This window comes from Apis mellifera, linkage group LG8 (assembly GCF_003254395.2).
Source record: "Apis mellifera strain DH4 linkage group LG8, Amel_HAv3.1, whole genome shotgun sequence".
In the NCBI taxonomy this organism is placed as follows: domain Eukaryota; kingdom Metazoa; phylum Arthropoda; class Insecta; order Hymenoptera; family Apidae; genus Apis; species Apis mellifera.
This window is the reverse complement of record NC_037645.1, coordinates 10,100,738-10,122,168: the sequence shown is the minus strand read 5'-3', so window position 1 is coordinate 10,122,168 and position 21,431 is coordinate 10,100,738. Positions and strand designations below refer to the sequence as shown.

At 34.6% G+C, this 21,431-nt stretch overlaps 1 protein-coding gene across 8 annotated transcripts in view; it reads right to left on the bottom strand.

The window, feature by feature from the left end:
* The window catches only part of LOC552709 (polypyrimidine tract-binding protein 2), a 547,610-nt gene that overhangs the window by 290,840 nt on the left and 235,339 nt on the right, over window positions 1-21,431 (bottom strand). For 2 of the 8 annotated variants that reach the window (XM_026442196.1, XM_026442195.1), the window contains exon 2: window positions 16,158-16,312. The exons of 5 other annotated variants lie outside the window; for them this stretch is intronic. In XM_026442196.1, the coding sequence (XP_026297981.1) occupies window positions 16,158-16,238 (81 nt within the window). In that variant the 5' untranslated portion in view covers window positions 16,239-16,312. Of the gene's footprint in view, window positions 1-16,157; window positions 16,313-21,431 lie in introns of those variants that run through there. One more of the 8 variants, XM_026442202.1, reaches the window with a different exon arrangement.

Sequence of the window (21,431 nt, the reverse complement as noted above, 5' to 3'; positions counted from 1 at the left end):
ATATTTTACGATTGTATCAAATTTCCAGGATTCTGCAAAGGTTTCTGCAATTCATTCACTTCGAAGGATAAATAGAAAATAGTTACATCGATTTACATCAGAAACGTAGATTAAGACGATAAACAGAAGAGAAGCAAAACAAAGCGACTTACAGAACGTGATTTATCCATTTAACAGAAAAAAAAAAAAGTAAACTCAAAGTGTCAACGCTAAAAAATTCCAACCATCGATCACACGAAGAAGAAATTAACTTAATCAAGAATCGCGGAGAGAAGTAATTAAAGAAATCCTTACATCCTTGACAAATGAAATTTCGACATTCTAACGAGCATCGTGCAAAAAAAAATAAAAATTCCTAAAACTCGCGTTGATTACGAAATTCGGTATCGAGAATTGAATTTTTCCACAGTGTGAAGATCCATAGTGTGAGCCGCGGGATGCGCCTCAAGGGCATGGAAGAGGGATGGGAGGGACGGCGCACGCTTTTTAAAATTCGTCTATCAGGGTGTCTACGACAGCCGGGGGCAACATCGCCCTGGGACGTCTTTTCTCCCCTCCTCATGGTGGAAAAGAGACAGGGAGAGAGGAAAAAAAACAGCGTGGCAAACCGAATTAACGCCGCCGCGCCGAGCAAACTTTGTTTGCCATGTTGGCCGTCAACCGCGCCGAAAATTTGATCAACCCGACGCGTTCTGAAACGAAACGTTTTTAAAAACGACACTCGCCATTAAAGTTTTAATAGACCTTTCCCCTCATATCGATGCAATCGTTGGATTTCTCGAAATCCCAGCGAAATCCGTGCATAGCGTTCTTGCAACCTTGTACTGTCATGTGACAGTACAAGTTCCTCCAAAATCGTGTCTACGAACTTCTTTTTCTTCCTTTTGGATAATAAATTTCCAATTATTCCACACACACACACACACACACACACACACACACACACACACACACACACACACACACACACACAAACACACACAAATATAAGAATCCTGATTTCTTAAATACGTATTGAATCGATAAACAGTGTGTACGATCAGAGGATCAGAGTTATTCATTTATCCTCCATATTGTTGCCAATCGTTCCGGTAAGTAATTCCTGGACAATGGACGGTCGATCGATAATTCGAGCATTGAAAAGAAATCAGCTTTCGCGCGTTGGGAATGGAAATGCAATGCCCTATTAACCGACGATCCATTAGAGATGCAACCGGTCGGACAATAAGGGGTTAAACAGTTATTAAACCGTTCATTTCGACGCGAGAGGAGGACTCGACAACGCGCGCGCGCGCGACGAGGGTGGAACGAGCGTGTGTGTCCACGAGCGTGGCGGAGAGGAGGGGGAGAGAGGTGGGTATCGTTCAATCGCACCCTTAATTAGCGTACTCAATTAAGCACGTGCGCGACAGACTGTGCACAGCCAACGTGGACAGTTTTTGCGTTTAAACTGCGTTAGAGGATCGAATTACCGACAATTATATGACTGTTCCGTCCGAATTGTTTGCAGTCGTTGGATGAAATTAGAAATGGCAACTGGATGGGAATTAAAAATAAAAAAAAGGAACATCCCCTCCTCTCCCCCTTTTTACACCTTCTCTTCTCGTAACTTGGCAACTTTGGAGAAGAGATTACGAATTGGTTAAACCGTTTCATAATTCAATTTCATCGATTGGAGAGGTTTGGAGGGAGCTGGAATCCCTTCTTCATCGAAAAAACGACATTTCTAAGGGGAGAAAGAAATTTTCGTGAAACTTTTGAGAAAGAGAGAGAGTTTCAAGACAGAGAGAGAAAGAGAGTGATTCCTTTCGCGATTTTCTATGAATTCAAGTTTGCAGTATCGCAAGATACGCGAATTCGAGCTGTGTTCCAAGCCTTTCGCGTCTCCTCCTCCTTCTGAGGAAAGATGGTAACGCGACAATGCAATCGAAAGGGGATGTATCCGACACGTGATGCACTAAAATCGTACGAGGGATCCGTTTTCCATTTGCCAGGGGCGGGACACCGCGAATTTCACCATTTTCCAAGATCGTACCAGGTAATGTCTATCGAACGGGGCGCGCAGTATCGGCCCTCAACCCCTTATTATCGTTCAAACGGATATACACGGATTTTCTGATATCCTTCCCTGTCTATAATCTCCCCATTTTTCATCATTTTTATCTTTCCCCCTTTCTTTTCCACTGTTTCCACTCTGTACATGCTATCATGGAAGTATCGGTATGAATGAAAGTAAAATATTTACTATTTCTTCAGATTTTTATATCATTTTCTTGTATTTAATACGTATTTTACATTTGTTTAGTTTTTATTTGCACAGAATATTATAAATATAGTTAGAAATAATGAAGATTAGATGAAAAAAGCTTGTAATGAATGAAACCAAAATATTTACTATTTTTTCAAATTTTTACATCATTTTCTTGTATTTAATACGTATTTTACATTTGTTTAGTTTTTATTTGCACAGAATATTATAAATATAGTTAGAAATAATGAAGATTAGATTAAAAAAAATAGTAGATTATATTTTACATTTGTTTAATTTTTACCTGCACAGAATATTATAAATATAGTTAGAAATAATGAAGATTAGATGAAAAAAGCTTGTAATGAATGAAACCAAAGTATTTTAATAATTTTAATAATTATTAACCAAGATTTTTTCAGATTTTTACATCATTTTCTTGTATTTAATACGTATTTTACATTTGTTTATTTTTTATCTGCACAGAATATTATAAATATAGTTAGAAATAATGAAGATTAGATGAAAAAAGCTTGTAATGAATGAAACCAAAATATTTTAATAATTTTAATAATTATTAACCAAGATTTTTTCAGATTTTTACATCTTTTTCTTGTATTTAATATGTATTTTACATTTGTTTATTTTTTATCTGCACAGAATATTGTAAATATAGTTAGAAATAATGAAGATTAGATGAAAAAAGCTTGTAATGAATGAAACCAAAATATTTATCAAGATTTTTTTCAGATTTTTACATCATTTTCTTGTATTTAATATTGTATTTTACATTTGTTTATTTTTTATTTGCACAGAATATTATAAATATAGTTAGAAATAATGAAGATTAGACGAAAAAAGCTTGTAATACGATCGTTCAAAACTTGTTAACAAAATGTTCGAAAATTCTATTAAAATGTACCTACGAATATTTTCCAGATATTTTATCGAAATTATTGAAATTTTTGTTCTTGCAATATATATAATTAGGATATTGGAAATGATCGTTTACGAGTATGCATTCACGAGAAACGTATCGAAATTTTTGTCTCGTGGACAGATAAGTAATTCGGAGGGGCGTAATTAAAAACGCATTAATAAACAATCGACCGGAAGCAGAGGGGAAAGGGGAGGGGGTGAAGGCCCTTAAAATACCCTGGGAGAATAGTTTTTGGCCGATATAAATACATTAAACTAAATGCCGTTGGTGAATCTAATAAAACTTGAAAACTGTTTAAAGTCGGGCAACTTACTTAACCCACTAATTAATTATATCTTAAACGCCTGGGCTGAGCCATTAATCACTCTCCCGAGCAACTGAATCCATTATTTTCCACCTGCCCTCCTTTTACCCCATGAAAAACTTTCGATCGTTTCGAGGCTTCGAACATCAACCTTACGACCGGACAGAAACAATACCACGCGCTCTTTGTTTCTTTTTCCTTAAACGATTTATCCAGTTAGATAATAAAGGTATCTTTCTCGAATATTATCGTCGAAAGATTAAATTTTTTTTCTACCCTTAAAGTCGATTAATATCGTATAATATATATATATATATTGGATCGAGTTTAAAAAGAGATAATATTGTTTCAAAAAATATTGTAGATTCTTCACGAGAAGATTATTCTATTTTATTTTACGACTATTTCATTCACGAGGGAAAGAAATATTTCATTTTATCTATAAAATATATATATATATATTTCAAATGTTTGAATCCTTGAATATTTATTTTATGCTCTCTTTCTGCGCGAAATGAAAAAGAATATTTATTTTAGTCTTTTAATCCTAAATATTTATGTAATATTTTGAAATAAATTGAAATTTGTTTTAGACATGACAAATTCAATGTTTATATACGGATAAACGATGGAAATATAACTGTGCGTAATAAACTGATAATCAAATTTCATTATTAACCCCGTTTTCCTTCTTCCTTTGCGAAATGTATATATATAAAAAAAAAAAAAAAAGTAAATTCTATTTAATTATTTCAACTCGCGTATGATACTAAAATGATCCAATCATCCTCCGACTGTTGAGAGAAAAATACAGCGCGAAAATATATATTTGGAAATAAAAAGGGGGAGTTTGGCATACAATTTTATCTTTTCTTTTTTTTTCCAGGGGAGGGAGAGAAGTTTCGCGGCTTTCAACTGACCCGCGAGTCGCGCCGCGAATTTCAATGGATTGCGTCCCGATGTTTGCTCGTTTTCATCCCCTCCGGCGTGTATATATTTCTTGTACATCAACCTCAACTCGTACAAAAGCGGCGACTGGCTTTCCATTAGTTTAATTACAGACAAGATCGTCGTCGTCGTCGTCGTCGTTGGAAACGCTGTTTTGAAGATGTTGGAGCAACTAGGGATTAGTTCCGTGAAAAAAAGAAAATAAATAAATAAGAGATTCTGTCAGAGGAAAATGGACGATTTCGTTTACGAAACGAGTAACAAGTCGTCGAAAGGCTTAATTAAACCGCCTTTCGATGATGTTTGAAGATGTTTGACCCGATCGATCAATGTTTGAGAATGTTTGAGAATGTTTGAGAATGTTTGAGACAGATTTTTACGGATGAGAATTTGTTGTTGCGGTAAAGAAATTGGAATTGAGTTACTTTTTGAAGATTGAAGAATAGTTTTTCACCGTTTGAGAATGTTTGCTACGGATTCGTGCAAATAATCGATAAAAAAAAAAGCGAAGAAGGAGAAATTGAAAAGTTTGTAAAATAATCTGATTGATTCGATTTAATAAATAATTTCCAAGCTGGAACATTATTGATCTCATAAATCGAGTGTATCGAGTTTTTCCTCTTTCCTATTAATTACCAATAAAATAACTCGTTATCGTTTTTTTCTTTACATCGATCATTCGCGATTACATATATATCATTATCCCCCCTCCCCTCGATACCTATTTATCACTTTTTATCGAGGCAATTTGTTATAATTTAATATCAAATATCGCCACAGCGATTACTCTAAGGCTTTCTCTATATCGATTATCGGTAATTAGTACAAAGAGCTATTGTGCCAGTGATTGGACATTGACTGTTACTGATAATTATATTATTATACTATTATTATACCATTACTAATAATTATTAAATATCATTATTGATAATCGGTATTCCCCGATATTTCCTTATACATTTTCACCAATTTTACACAAATCATTGATCGATAAAAAACGATCATTATGCATGTGCAGTTATCCATTGTCACGAAACGCTATTCATTCCAAATGATGATCATTGATGGGATCATCGATGATCGGCTATGAAAGTCCGATCATCGATCACGAACATTGATAAAGAGCAATTGAATTACGGGATTATAAAGACGTTATTATTATCAATTATGAATGAAAGAAAGAATTTTCGCACGGAAGGAACGCGTGAAACGAAGCGAGCAGACTTTCGTCGAACTAAATTTTCCGAACTAGGCTTCGAAACTAATATCGAACAATAAGGTTGCCACCAGCAACCCGGAAAGCTTGATCACCGGCGACGTCACGGTGCGAGGCAACGAATCAAAAGCTGCCTCGCATCGAAATAGCTCGAGTTCGGGATAGCCTGAGGAGGGGGAAGGAGGGAATAGGCCACGTTTCCACCACGAAATGTTTGTTCCATTGAAATATGCACGCGTTCTCGCAATGAAACGCCCGTTGAATGCGCGGCCAAAGATCTTGCAAAATGCACGCTAAACTAACTTCCAGGCAAACGGGCGCGTCGCAACCACGCGTTATCTTAAATCAGTTCTTTGTTACCACGACTCCTCCTTCTCCATCCTCCCCTCTCTCTCTTTATTCTCTCTCTTTATTCTGCAAATTTTATAAAATGCGCTGTAAACGAGAGATAAAAAAAAAAAAAGAAACAAACGACCTTTGGGATTCCTCGACACATAATAATAATCGCGACAACGGTTCGTCATTATCGTCGAACAAAAAAAAGAGAGAGAGAGAAATAAATAAATAAAAGACTCGAGAGAGAATGGGAGCAAATCCTCGTGATCCTCGCGTATAATAAAATAAAATTGGAAGGTGCAATTCCAGGGGAAAAAAATAACTCGAGCCATTAAGCCTGATATCGCTAGATATCGTGAAAAAAAAAAAGAAAAATAGAATCCAAAAAAAAAAAGGAAGGAGGAGCAACATCGAACGAGAGGAGGGGGGAGCTGCAAGAGTGGTATATGGAATTACGAGAAGGTAGTAGGCTCGAAAAACGTTAACGAGAGAGCAGCCATAGGCCGTTCTCTCTCTCCTCTCGCTCGTTCGACCTTCGCCCAATCCGCCCGATTTTTCCCCGTGGCGCCGCTTTTTCTTTTTTTTTTTCGCCCCCAGAGGCGGCTTCCGCCATTTTATTAGGCCAGTTACAGAGCCGGTGTCGAGACAATAACCATTGTTAAAGTTTCGCGGAGCAACGCGCTGGCCTCCCCCCGCGCTGTTTGCACGGCCGAGCTTCCAAGCTTTGTTTCAGCCTAGGCGCTGGATTTCGGTTGGCCAACCTGCTCTTGGCCCGGGAATCACCTACCTCCTCCCCCCCCGGTTACGAGTGTTACGAGCCTATCCCCTCTCCTCCTCTCTCCTCTCCGGCCTCGTCACGCGATCGTTTTTCGAAGGGTCGCTCCGTTTGATCCCCCGGCTCCCGGTTCTCGACGAGGGACCGCAATTTTTAATTGCGAACGATTTTGCGAGGGAAAAAAGATCCGCCAGATGAGATTTTGACAAGTGTCTGATTTTGAGTTTTTTTTTTTGATTTTCGAGAAGTCGAGAAAGTACTTTACTCGAAACTATTGTTTTCTGCTGTGAATCCTTTTGCAGAATAATTGGATAAGGTGTAAGGTCTTGGTGGAAAATTAATTGATACAGTGATAAAAAAATTAAAAATTTGATTTTTTATCGAGAAAGCTTTACTATTGTTTTCTGCTGTGAATCTTTTTGCGGAACAATTGGATAAGGTGTAACGTCTTGGTGGAAAATTAATTGATGGAAAATTGATTGATAATAATTGAATTAAGTGATAAAAAAATTAAAAATTTGATTTTTTATCGAGAAAGCTTTACTATTGTTTTTTGCTGTGAATCTTTTTGCAGAACTGGATAAAATGTAAGTGTCTTGATGGAAAATTAATTAATATAAAAATAGTGATAAAAATATTAAGAAATTTGATTTTTTATTTTTTTTTCACTCGAGAAAGCTTTACTCGAAACTATTATTTTCTTCTGTGAATCCTTTTGTAGACAAGATATAATTTCTCGTAGAAAATTAATTAATTGAATTAATTGATACAAAAATTAAAAAATTTGATTTTTTATTTTTTTTTCAGTCGAGAAAACTTTACACGAAACTGTTTTCTTCTGTGAATCTTTTTGTAAATAAGATTTAACGTTTTGGTGGAAAATTAATTGATACAGTGATAAAAAAATTAAAAAATTTGATTTTTTATTTTTTTGATTTTTCAATCGAGAAAGCTTTACTCGAAACTATTGTTTTCTATGAATCCTTTTGCATATTGGATAAGGTGTAACGTTTCGATGAAAAATTAATTAATACAGTAATAAAAAAATTAAAAAATTTGATTTTTTTTTTTTATTTTTCAATCGAGAAAGTACTTTACTCAAAACTATTGTTTTCTTCTGTGAATCCTTTTGTAGATAAGGTATAATTTCTCGTAGAAAATTAATTAATTGAATTAATTGATAAAAAAATTAAAAATTTAATTTTTTTTTATTTTTCAGTCGAAAAAACTTTACTATTGTTTTCTGCTGTGAATCCTTTTGCAGAGGAACTAGATAAGATCTAACGTCTCTTGGTGGAAAATTACAAATACAATGATAAGAATCAACATCTATCTATCTACTCTAAATATATACCTATGATGTCGATAAAAATTTTCAAACTTCGGAAGCTTCGTCGAGAATGAAAGGCAAGTTTTTCATTCTCAAGGAGAAGAGGATCGTCCCTTGGGTGGCGAAAGAGTGCATAAAAAGATAAACGAGGATACATCGTCAATTGACTGACTGTTAGACGTTATTGGGGATGGAACGGCGGTTTGATCGAGTGTGATGGATTCCCAGGCTTCGTCAGGCCAGGTCTATTCACGCAAATAATTATCTGCCTAGTGGGTGGAAGGTAAATGATTGCGCCTCCATCTGCGGACCCCTTCCACCCTTCAAAAATCATTCTTGATAAGGCAAGGTTGAAAAGAATATCGAAACCGAAAAACCGATTCTTCCTCGCCCCTATTTCTATTTTTTTTCTTTTTTTTTATTCACAATCGAATTGAATTTGAAAAAAAAAGTTGTTTTAAAAAAATTCAATAAATTGTTACATAAAAATTTAATATTATTCAAATTGTTATATAAAAATTCAAATTAATATTTGAAAAGCGAAGAAATACAGTTAGTATTTTGTAGTAATATTTTGATACTTTTTTTTTTCTTTTATACTTTTTCTTTTATATATATTTCTTTTATAGAAATGGATATAGAGTAAATTTTCGAGAAGAGACAATCTTTCTTCAAGAGAAAAAGAAGGCCCAGGACACCCAGGACTTTAATGAAACTCTTAAGTCATGTTGAGGTCCTTTCTCTCTCTCTTCGCAACGTATAAGGGCAAACGGTGGAAAGTTTTTGAAGTATCGGCTTGCCAAGTTTTTCGCGTGTCATAAATAAAAAGTTACGCTGCATGATCATTTATGGTTACCAGGGCCAAAGTTGAGACACGTCAAGAACCTCTTCCTCGAGAACCTTTTTTGTCCCATCTTTTTACATTTGTCAACCATCTCTTCCCTCTTCCCGCGGAGGTGATTCGCGAATAAGAGAAAATACCTGCCACGTGTTTCGTAACATGTCATTTTAAAGATAGAAAAAAAAAGAAAAGAAAAGAAAAGAAAACTCAACATCATCGGTTTTATCGTACTTTAAAATTTCCTGAAACGAAATGGAATTCAATTTTATCTTCGAACTTTGCCAAAACTTTCTAAACTTCGCAGATAGAAAATAACTAAGAACGAGAGAAGAGAAAAGGGATTAAATTTCCCGTGGATCCATTTGGCGAATATCCCCATTTCGTATATTTACGGATGTTTATCAAAAAACGAGGGTAAATAAAATGAAAATATAAATATATAACTCAATGAAAAAAAAATCGAATCTAAATAAAAATTTTCTTTCTTTTTTTAGAAAAATACATCGACCACTCCTTGATCGCGTTGTAAAATCATTAAAACCAATAACCGGAATTCTTCGACGTACGTGCGCAAAAATTGTTGCGCGGAAGAAGAGAAAGGGACAAGAAAACGAGTCAAGCCTCTCATCCCGCCAATAATAAAGACGCCATTGAAACTTTATAAAGTGAATATTATTGAGATAGCGCGCGGCCATGGCGTGACAGTGAGCGATGAGATCGGGCTCCCACCCGATTTTCTATTAAACGCCGATTTATTTATGGAATATTGAATGGGTAAAGCGGCGTGGAGGAAAATTCAAATCAATCCTGCCACCAAAGCCACGCGAATTTTTCCTCGCGAAAATAATAAGGCAACCAAAGGGAGGTCTTGGAAGCGAATTCCTTCTTCTTTCTTTTTTTTCTAGATTCGAAAAAAAAAATTTTCAAAGCTGTAGCAAATCCTTCTTCTCTCATTTTCGAACGACGACTCGACACTCTTCACCGCTCTTCACTCTCCTCTTTCTAAAATTAAAGAGACCCGCGCACATCGGATTTATTGCGTTTCCTCCTCGAGGAAAATTGGAAATTAAAGGGGCGGTAACGACGACAATTTTATCGTTTAACAACAACACGTTTACAAATCACGATTAAAGCGAGCTCCACGCGCACGGTGTGCATTGGTCAAGTTTGCTCGTTTGCATGAGCAAACAAAGGAATTGGGAACGGACGCCTCTACGTCGCGATAGATAGGACAATCCTTCGCCTCTGACTGGGACGTTGCATCACGAAGAACGTCACGGAAATGTGACTCGACTCCTTAGTTAAATTTCACTGATTTAGATTAACTTAGCAATCCTTTCATATTATTAACGCAAGATTTGAATTTGGCGCCATTTTTGCATCAAGTTGTTGGCAACAATTGAAAAAAGAAGTTTGACAGTTGAGAGTTTAGGTTAGTAAAAATGGAGCGTTATACGATACAACAACGTGGAATGGATTATTAATCATGAAAAAGTGGATGCTGGTTTTTCCAGCAAAATAATCCTAAGCGACGAGGTACGTTTTCACCTCGATGGCTTCGTTAATCGCCAAAATTGCCGCGTTTAGGGTTCGGAGAAGCCACGTGCGATTAGCGAAAAACAAACGCACCCACAACGTGTCGCTGTTTGGTGCGGATTTTGGCCAGAAGGCGTCATCGGATCATACTTTTTCGAGAACGAGGCTGGTCAAGCAGCAACTGTTAATGGTGCTCGATATCGCGACACGATAACGCAGTTCTTTCCGCCGAAATTGGATGATATTGACGTGGCCGATACGTGGTTTCAACAAGACGATGCCACGTGCCGTACAGCCGACGAAACGATTCAATCACCGCACGAGACATTTCCTGGTCGTGTACTCTCTCGTTTCGGTGATCGGAATTGGCCCCCTAGATCGAGCGATTTAACGCCATTAGATTTCTTCTTACGGGGTTATTCGAAGTGAAAGGTCTACGTCGACAATCCCACAATCACACGTGCATTACAAGAGGAAATTAAACGCTGTATCGACGAAATTCAGCCATAATTGTGCAGAAAGGTGATGAAAAATTTGGACGAAAGGATGCGTATGTGCCCGATGTGTTATTCCATAAATAAGCCTATCCCATATACTTTATGATTCGCTTAAAAGATAAATATCTAAAGACTAAAAACTCTCTTTTGTATTTAATTCAAATCTTGCGTTAATTTTATAGGAAATAGATTGGAAATATTTTTCAGAAAATTAAGAATATTGAGTTTAACGCTTGGATAAAAAAATTCTCGTTCACCAGCTCCCTCTGCAATCTCATAACTCCCGGATTGATCGAATCAACATTAAGGGATGCAGGAGTCAGATTAGACTTCCACCGGCCACCAACTTCGAAACGTTACGATCAAGTATTAAACGCGTTATCATCACATCTCCTCCCCTCCTTCTCCCTCCCTCCTTTCCTAATTCCAGCATCCCGAATCTCATCAAAATTATCGGCACCCCCCGTAGTGTCTTTCCTTACGTTTAATTAAAGACTACAAGATTAATTAAGTGATTCAATTAACCGGATACAACGTGCACCTGTGTGTGCGAAGAAACACGTCTCCCTTCCGACAAAGGCAGTGATCGTCCCCTCCAATCGATCGATAAAAATTCAAATCGGCTGTCCCTCGGCTAACAATCGAGCATCAAGATCTATCGTTTCATTCCAAGATAATTCTTTCGTTCAAGGTTATTTTCTTCTGAGAAATCGATTGCTCAGATGGCGTCACGTTACGATGATCTTAGCATTTAATACTGTTCATTTACATTCTGTGCCACTTAATTTGGTGAACGAATAAGAAGGAGCAGAGGTGTCGTATCCAGTAATTATTTTCAAAGTTATTGGTCAAAGAAACAAGAGGGATGCTTCGTTGCAATTTGAATATTCAAAATCATTGAAATAGGATCTAATCTAATCAAGAATGGAAATGCTTGGAAATATTTTCCATGTATAGCGTGTCTAGCTTATTATTATACTAGATAGGTAATTATTAATCTTAACTACTCGAGTTAGGAAATTACATAGTTTATATTAATTGAACTGAATCGAGTTGCAAATCGCGTTACGAGAGACTTTTTTTATCACATCAATGCGATAAAATTCTCATTAATGCCTACTTAATGCATTTTTTGAAACAGTGAAAGATAATACATTCGAGTAATTACACGTCACAATATTTCCTATATAATCATTCTTATCTCAAGTAGCAATGGCAAATAAGCTGATACATGTATTGCACATCTTTTTGCCATTCCACCAATTTATTTGTATCAAAAAAAACATATCCATCTCTTCGAATAAGTTGGATTCAATCTATTGAAAAATTCCATTGAAAGGGATTTAATCGTTTTTTCTTTTTTTTTAGGAAAACATATTCGAGCATTTGATAGTAGAAATGAGAAAGTTAAATAACGCAAAAAAAAAAAAAAAGAGAGAGAGAAAAGGTTGTTGAATATATCTCAAAGGGAAAGGGGATAAAATTGAATGCATTTACATTAAGCGACTTAACGTGATTCACGGGCACAGTTCACGCGAAAGAGGCCCGTTACGTTCTCGAACTCTCGGAACGAGGCGAGTTACGTTTCGCCCCGTTTTGCATCCCTGCCTTTATAAACACTCGCCTAACGACAATTGTTATCGCGTCGAGAATACCCCCCGGCCGTTCCGAAAGAATGCGATCGGGCTGGGAATGGGGGAATGGGGCGAACGATAAAATCACGGCGAATCCTCTTAATTGCCGAACGGCCGCTTCCACGAAGCGAGAATCGTTTGTAATTTGCCACCACTAGTTGCTGCTCGCCCCGTTGGATGGGGTAGAAATTGGAACGTCCACGGAATCGTGCAGAAATTTTCTTTTCTAAGCAATTGTGTCGTACAATTGAAATAAATATGATACAATAACGATGATAATTTATTGTTATTCCGGGATAATCTCTATAAATACAATGACAATAGAAAAAGATGTGTAATGATAATGATTTATTATGATGAAATTACACTTCTGCGTAAAATGAGGAAGGTTGGAAGAACTCTATATAAATAGGAACAATTTTTAAATAATGTATACGTAATATGATAAAATAATAATAATGTATTATGGAAGAAATTATACTTCTGCATAAAAATAAGGAAGATTAGAAGAATTCTATATAAATAGTAACAATTTTTAAAGGTATATAATAAAATAATAATAATTTATTATAAAAATAAGGAAGATTAGAAGAACTTTATATAAATAGGAACAATTTTTAAATATAATATATAAAATAATAATAATTTATTATGGAAGAAATTATACTTCTGCATGAAAATAAGGAAGATTAGAAGAACTTTATATAAATAGAAACAATTTTTAAAGGTATACATACTATAATAAAATAATAATAATTTATTGGAAGAAATTATAATTTAGAGAAGAAATTATAATTTTATTATTAATTTTTGGAAGAAATTACTTCTGCATAAAAATAAGGAAGAACTCTATATAAATAGTAACAATTTTTAAAGGAAGAAGAATTTTTAAAAATACATAATATAATAAAATAATAATATAATAAAATAATTTATTATGGAAGAAATTATACTTCTGCATAAAAATAAGGAAGATTAGAAGAATTTTATAGGAACAATTTTTAAAAGTATATATAATATAATAAAATAATAATAATTTATTATGGAAGAAATTGCACTTTTGCATAAAATAACGAAGATTATTAGAAGAATTCTATGAGATAATCGATAATCTCTATAAATACAGAGAAGAATTTTTAAAGAAAAATAACGAAGATTATTAGAAAAATTCTATATTCTAGAGACGAGATAATCTCTGTAAATAGAAGATTTTAAAAAAAAAATAAAATAATAATAATAATAATTTATTATGGAAGAAATTACACTTCTGCGTAAAATAACGAAAATAAGAAGAACTCTATAAGATGCGATAATCTCTGTATTATAAATAGAGACAATAGAAGAACTTTTAAAGGTACATAATATAATAAAATAATAATAATAATTTTGGAAGAAATTATATTTCTGCGTAAAAATAAAAAAGGTAATAATAAATAAATAAATAAATAAAAGTAATGAATAATAAAGGTTAGAAAAACTTTATATAAATAAGAACAATTTTTAAAGGAAGAAGAATTTTTAAAGATATATATAATATAATAAAATATATAAAATAATAATTTATTATAGAAGAAATTACACTTCTACGTAAAATAAGGAAGAATTCTATGAAGCATAATAATCTCTATAAATACGAAAAATAGAAAAATTTTTAAAGGTATACATAATGTAATAAAATAATAACAATAATTTATTAGAAGAAATCACTTGTATGTAAAATAATAAAGCTTAGAATAACTGTTAGACAGAAGACTTTTTAAAGATATACGTATTACGTACGTAAATATGGTCGAAAGAGGTGTAAGGATGATAGAGGATTAAGAGAGGGAGCAGGATCGTTGAATAGGTTAATAGACACAAAGTCACGAGAAATAAGTTGCATAAGCTCGCTGAACCGATTCAGAGATTCCTCTATCCGACGCGGAATGGCCACGGACAACAGTCGGTACCTGTTGCGTCGCAACAGTGGCCTCATAATGTGCCGACTCGGATGCGGATCCATCCCCATCCGTATTCCACGAATTAGAATTTTCAGCTCAGCCTTGAATAATTAATAAATTTCGATTATGGAAATATCTTTTCTAATCTCATTCTTGCTCCACGCGACATTTTCAAATAAAAAAACTTGGAATATCGTAGAGAAAAGAGAAATATTATCTGATTGATGAAAATGTTAATCAAAAGAGTTGCATAAAAATAAGAGCTAATTGTAAAAGTTGAACGTGTAATGGCGCCACAATCAACAGATGCATTCTTTTGCATGATCAAAATCATCGCAAATGTAATTATTATCTTTCAAATAATACCATTATTAATCTAAAAATTATTATTAATAATATAGAAATACATATAATTTTATCCTCTTTCCTATAAATAACATTTATCATTAAATATTTCTTAATCGTAACTAAAATTATACGAAATGAATAAGATACGGTAAAAATTGTACCAACAATTAAATTAATTATTGAAAAATAAACTATTTTTCTAAAAAAAAATATTTCAATAATTAAATCTTTAGAATAATAACCTATTAAAAGGAAGGAAAACCACATAATCTTAAAATTGAAAAAATTAAAATTATTCTTTTTAATGAATAAATATAATATATTCCATAATATAAACGAATATCTTGATTACTATATATATAATATATATATCTACCAACACATATAAATATTAATGATTTAAATATTGCATGAATAAATAAATGTAAAAATACTAATTCAGTTGAACCAATTGATAATATTCTCATTATAAATCCTAATTGTCTAAGAGTTGAATAAGCAACAACTTTTTTTAAATCTAATTCAAAATTTGCAACCATAATACCATTATGTTCATTTTCCAAGAAAAGGGAACAACGAATAGAAGAGAATTGCATAAAAATTTTACACGAAAAATTATTTCAAAAAAAAGAACAACGTTGTTCGAAATAAATTATATATAAATTTTACACGATAAAATTTCAACAACGTACAATTTATTCATCATTGTTGAATCACTTACCGGATATTGTTCAGTCGATTTAAAGATCCTCATCTGAGATGTATGCAGAAATATGCAGAAACAATTCAATAGCATGCACGTTTCATTAACATTGGACAAAACTGGGAAACTCGAAAAAAAAAAAGAAAAAAGAAAAAAGAAAAATTGGCACTATAAAAGAAGCAAGCTCTCTCTAAAGTGCGTCAACAAAAAGAAATAATCACTCAGAGAAAAAAATTCAAAGAATGATTCTTCACTTACCCCCGACACCGACTAATTGGTTCACCCTTTTTATCCAAAAACAATTCGTTTAATAAATATATCTATATTTTATATAAGATTTCTAATCTTTTATCTAATTTTATTTCTATATAAATTATCTAATATAATTATCACATGTATCAATAAAAGTATGAATTTCGTGATTGTGGAAAAATTTTAAAAAGAATTTAAAAAGTTTTTTTTAAAATTCAATTTATCTTTTTTTTTTTCTTCTTCTTCTTCTTCTTCTTGAAAATCGTTGACAGATACGCTGCCAATCCTAACTGGTTGATCGCGACTCACCTTTATTCCGAGGGTAGGAGTCAGCATCCCATAGTCGGTAAGGGGTGGCAGCATAACGGGGGATATGTTTGCCATCATCATACTGTCTAGAATCTTCGCACGTACTTTCCCTTCGTGCACAGAACACAAATCAATTTATTGCTTACTAGACCTACCTGAAACACAAAAGGTAAGGAGAAGGTTAGACGGGTGAGAAAAAAGAAACAAAAGAAACAAAAAGAAAAAGCAATTGAAAAAATTAGAAAATTAGAAAATTAGAGAAATAACATTCCCCAACTCGATTAAAATTAAAATATTAATTATTCAAAGACTTTAGATTTTTATCATTATGCATATCATTGTACATATCATTATACGGTTATGCATTTATTATAAGAAAAAAAAAGGAAAGAAATCGTGGGTCTTGTAAAATTTTAAATCTTCCAAAAAAATCTTTCAACAAAATTATTAATATTCAAAGACTCAGACGTTCTTAAATTTATATAATAAGAAGATTTCTATCACTGTGCATTCGTTATAAAAAAAAAAAAGGAAAAAAATCGTGGATCTTGTAAAATTTTAAATCTTTCAAATAAATCTTTCAACAAAATTATTAATTATTCAAAGGTTCAAGCATTCCTAAATTTATATAATAAGAAGATTTCACAATTATGCATTCGTTATAAAAAGAAAAAAAAAAATCGTGAATCTTGTAAAATTTTAAATCTTTCAAAAAAATCTTTCAACAAAACGTTCCTAAATTTATATATATATAATAAATAAATTTATATCACGATTATGCATTCCTTATAAAAAAAAAAAGAAAAGAAATCGTGTGAGAAATGAAAACAAAATTATCAACATTCAAAGTCTCAAAACGTTCCTAAATTTATATAATAAGAAGATTTCACAGTTATGCATTCCTTATAAAAAGAAAAAAAAATCGTGGATCTTGTAAAATTTTAAATCTTTCAAAAAAATCTTTCAACAAAACGTTCCTAAATTTATATATATAATAAATAAATTTCTATCACGATTATGTATTCTTAATAAAAAGAAAAGAAAAGAAATCGTGTGAGAAATGAAAACAAAATTATCAACGTTCAAAATTTCAAAATATTCCTAAATTTATATAATAAGAAGATTTCTATCACGATTGTACATTTCTTATAAAAAAAAAGAAGGAAAGAAATCGTGTGAGAAATGAAAAGAAAATTATCAACGTTCAAAGTCTCCAAACCTTCCTAAATTTATATAATAAAAAGATTTCTATTCACGATTGTGCATTCGTTATATAAAAAAAAAGAAAAAAAAAGTGGATCTCGTAAAATTTTAAATCTTCCAAATTTCTTTCACGAACGATCTTTCACAAAGGTATCGCGTTATAAATTTAAATTAAAGCAGCAACAAGCCGATAACACCGTCAACAACCACCCTTATCAACAACGAGCTCGTGATCGATTCATTCCCTTAAACATAATCAAAGAGCTCTGTACCAAGCGTTCCTCGAGCTGATCGTTGGAACGATGAAAAGCTCATAAGCACGGGCACGGATTTCTGATTTCTTGGAACACCAGCTTTTCCCTCCCTCTCTCGGCAGCGAGATGGTAATTCCGTACATCCGAACACGCACGCTCCCCCGTGCAAATCACCGGCTTAGGAGCTTGATTGTTTGCTCGCCGGCTAATTAAAGTGTACTTAGAGACCGGTTTCGTTCGTTTCCCCGGGATCATCGCCGCTCTAAACCTCTCCGACGCCCCTCCCCCCCCCTCCCTCCTTTTACGAGAACGTGCATTCTTTACCTTGTTATTAATTTAATTATTATTATTATTCCGAAAATTTAAAATAACCATCATATCGTTTTTCAAGTTGTCGATGAACAATCAGAAATACTTTCGACGGAGTCATTTTCGAGGAAAATGATAAAAATTAGGGAAATTGAAAGTATCTATCCAATAACTACCAAACAATATTTCTCCTCCAATCTACCTAATAGAAATATCTAAACCTATCTAAAAATTTTTTAAAAATTTCACTTTTTCTTTTCTTTTTCTTTCATTCGATTCCTCGAAATATACAGATTTCGACGAGTTGTATTTTAATATGGCCGAGCATACGATTATTACAGTATCGATTCGAATACGAACTCTCTCGAAGAAAAAAATACTCCGAAGGAAAAAAAAAAAAGAGTGTTCTCGGTGGGTGGAAACTTAGATTGGCTGGCCACGTGGCTGTCGTCGATCCGCGAGTTGGAACAACGGATAAAGAGGAGGGGGAGGAGGAGGAGGAGGAGAGGGGCTTGGTATGCGCGCGAGATCGCACGAAAGGGGGAGGGGGGGAACGTTGTAACGGCACGATCCGGGCCGGCTTAACCGGCAAAGCCGACGTAAGACCTCCCGCGAAATCTCTATTTCCCGGCGAACGCCGTGTTTCCACGCTGTTTTCGTTCCAGATCAAACCGTTACCCTTTATCCCTCCATCCTCCCCTTCCCCTTCCCCTCTGTCCACTCCTTCTCCCTTCCCCGTACTCGAGTCGTTTAACGATGGACAAAAAAAAAATAAGATACTCGTTTTGCCAGATTTTTCTTTGTTTCGACGCTTCCACTCTCTCTCTCTCTCTCTCTTTCTCTCAAAGGGAAATAGCAGGAAAATTATCGGCTTGCAGCGATTCATTCTCTCTCTCTCTCTCTCTCTCTCTCTCTCTCTCTCTCTTCTCCTTTCTCTCTCTCTAGATCTCTCTTTCTATCTATTTCTATCTCTATCTTTCTCTCTCTCTATTGCTCTAGATCTCTCTCTTTCTCTTTCTCTCTATCTATTTATCTCTCTCTCTCTCTCTATCGCTCTAGATCTCTCTTTCTATCTATTTCTATCTCTATCTTTCTCTCTCTCTATTGCTTTAGATCTCTCTGTCTCTCTTTCTCTCTATCTATTTATCTATCTCTCTCTCTCTCTCTATCTCTCTCTCTGTCTCTATCGCTCTAGATCTCTCTCCCTCTCTCTCTCTTTCTCTCTATCTATTTATCTATCTATCTATCTATCTATCTATCTATCTCTATCTCTATCTCTCTCTCTCCGTTTCTTTTTCTCTCTAGCTTTCTATCTCTATCTCTGTCTCTCTTTCTCTCTCTCTAGCTCTCTATCTTTATCTCTATCTGTCTCTCTTTCTCTCTCCATTTCTTTCTCTTTTTCTCTCTCTTGCCACTTTGCCAGGTGATAAGATTAATCATGATCAAGTAAAATGACTGTCTGTAGAGGATTAAAGATCGAATTTATCTATCCGAATTTTCGAAAATTGGATCAAGGTGAAAAAATAAGAAAGTTAAAGTTCGTTCGAAGAGGCAGAACTCGCGAGGAGACGAAGATTCCTGTTGCACGACGATCTGTTGTTTTCACCCTGAAGGAGGATGTCCCCCCTCCCTCCTTCTTCTTTTCCTCCCTCTCTTTCTTCCTTTTCCTTTTCTTTTTTCCTCCTCCCCCCCTCCCTTCTCTTTTTATACGAACGAATATTTTATTCAACGGCACTCGGCCAGCACGACTTTCGCGGCCGTTTGATATCGCAGTCTCATTGCATAAAACCCGAGGCTTGCATAAAACAGGGGGCCAGGCGTTCCTCGAGCAGCACCGGTCGGAAAGACAGGGGTTGGGGTGCCTCGGTTGAAAAGGGAGCCAGTTGAAAAAGAAAAAAAAAAAAACTTCATCGGGATTAAGCGCGACGCTTCAGCTTCACGCAGAAAGGATCAGGATCTCTCTCTCTCTCTCTCTCTTTTTTATTTCCATCGCGATAATAATTTGATGATTCACCGAACTCTATAAGTCACAAAAGCGACGAGTATAACACTCGAAATAATTCAACGATTCTGCACTCGTCTGAAATCATACGTCATTTTTTCTCTTAAAACTCGCCGAGAGAGAGAGAGAGAGAGAGAAAAAAAGAATATAACGCGTAAGATTAAAAACGATGATGAGAGGGGGAGAGAAAATCTAAAACAGAATCCATATAGATTTTCACCATATCAACATTATGAATAATGGACCGCCTGAAAACAGTTGTCAAAACTTCACATACATACATACATACATATATATATATAATAATCTCCCATTTCTCTTCGCCAAATAACCACGCCAAACTATTATACGCATCGCTCGCTCCTTCATTTCCCCCCCCCCCTTCCTCTTTCCATTCAGAATTAATCAAATCGCAACTCGTTTATCATTCGACCGTGCGTGGCAGCACGGTCGTGCATGTCGTTGCAACAAGTTCCGAGGAGGGATAGACGCCTGACATTTCCATTTCTCTCTCGTCCAGCTTTTATCCACCACTTCTTTCCTCTCTCTCTCTCTCTCTCTTCCTTTTTTTTTGTCACCCCTCCTCTCTCGCGACGAGGAGGTTAATCGCCGGCGAATTAGCCACGCTTGGATACAGAATTAATCAAACGCGTCTCCCCGACTGCAAACGTGGTGGAAACGTGTGGAGATGAGAGGGATTCGCGGTGGAAATAAAAGAAGAGAGAGAGAGAGAGAGAGAGGAGGAGGTGGACGACGCGTGACGGGCCACCAGCTTCATCCGCTGGTATTAACGCGGAATAACGTGTGCAATTATCGCTTTGAGCCTCGCAACGGGGTCACTGCCGGTTTTACGATTTCCTCTCGGTTCTTCTTTTTTCCCCTCTCTCTCTCTTTCTCTCTCTTTCTTTTCGAGAGACGGGAAAGGATCTTCTTCTTCTTCTTGCCGTTTAATTGAAGGATGATGGGTTATGGCTCGTGTATTATATAAGACGATTAATGAATTAAGATGGAGAGAAGACGAGAGAGATACTACTGTATAAGTATTTTTGGGAATATATCGAGGAAATGAATCTTTGCATTCGAATAATGATTCTTACCATTTGGATCGATATATCAATTCACGAATATAAATTCGTAAGCTCTCTCTACGTGATGATCTTGTAGAGTGTTGGATAATATACTGTCGAATGGTTAGATTCTTTTATCTCGAATTAAAATTACATTTACATTTCAAGTTTGATGAGTCGTGGGAATAAAAATATATTATTTTCAAAAATATTTTTGAATTTTGTAAACATGATAAGATAGAAAATAAGATGAAATTAATGGACGAGTTTGACAGTCGTGGGAATAGAAATATATTATTTTCAAAAGTATTTTTCAGTTTTCTAAGCATGAGATAGGAGATAAGATGAAATTAATTGGACGAGTTTGACAGTTGTGGGAATAGAAATATATTATTTTAAAAAGTATTTTTTAGTTTTGTAAGCATGAGATAGGAGATAA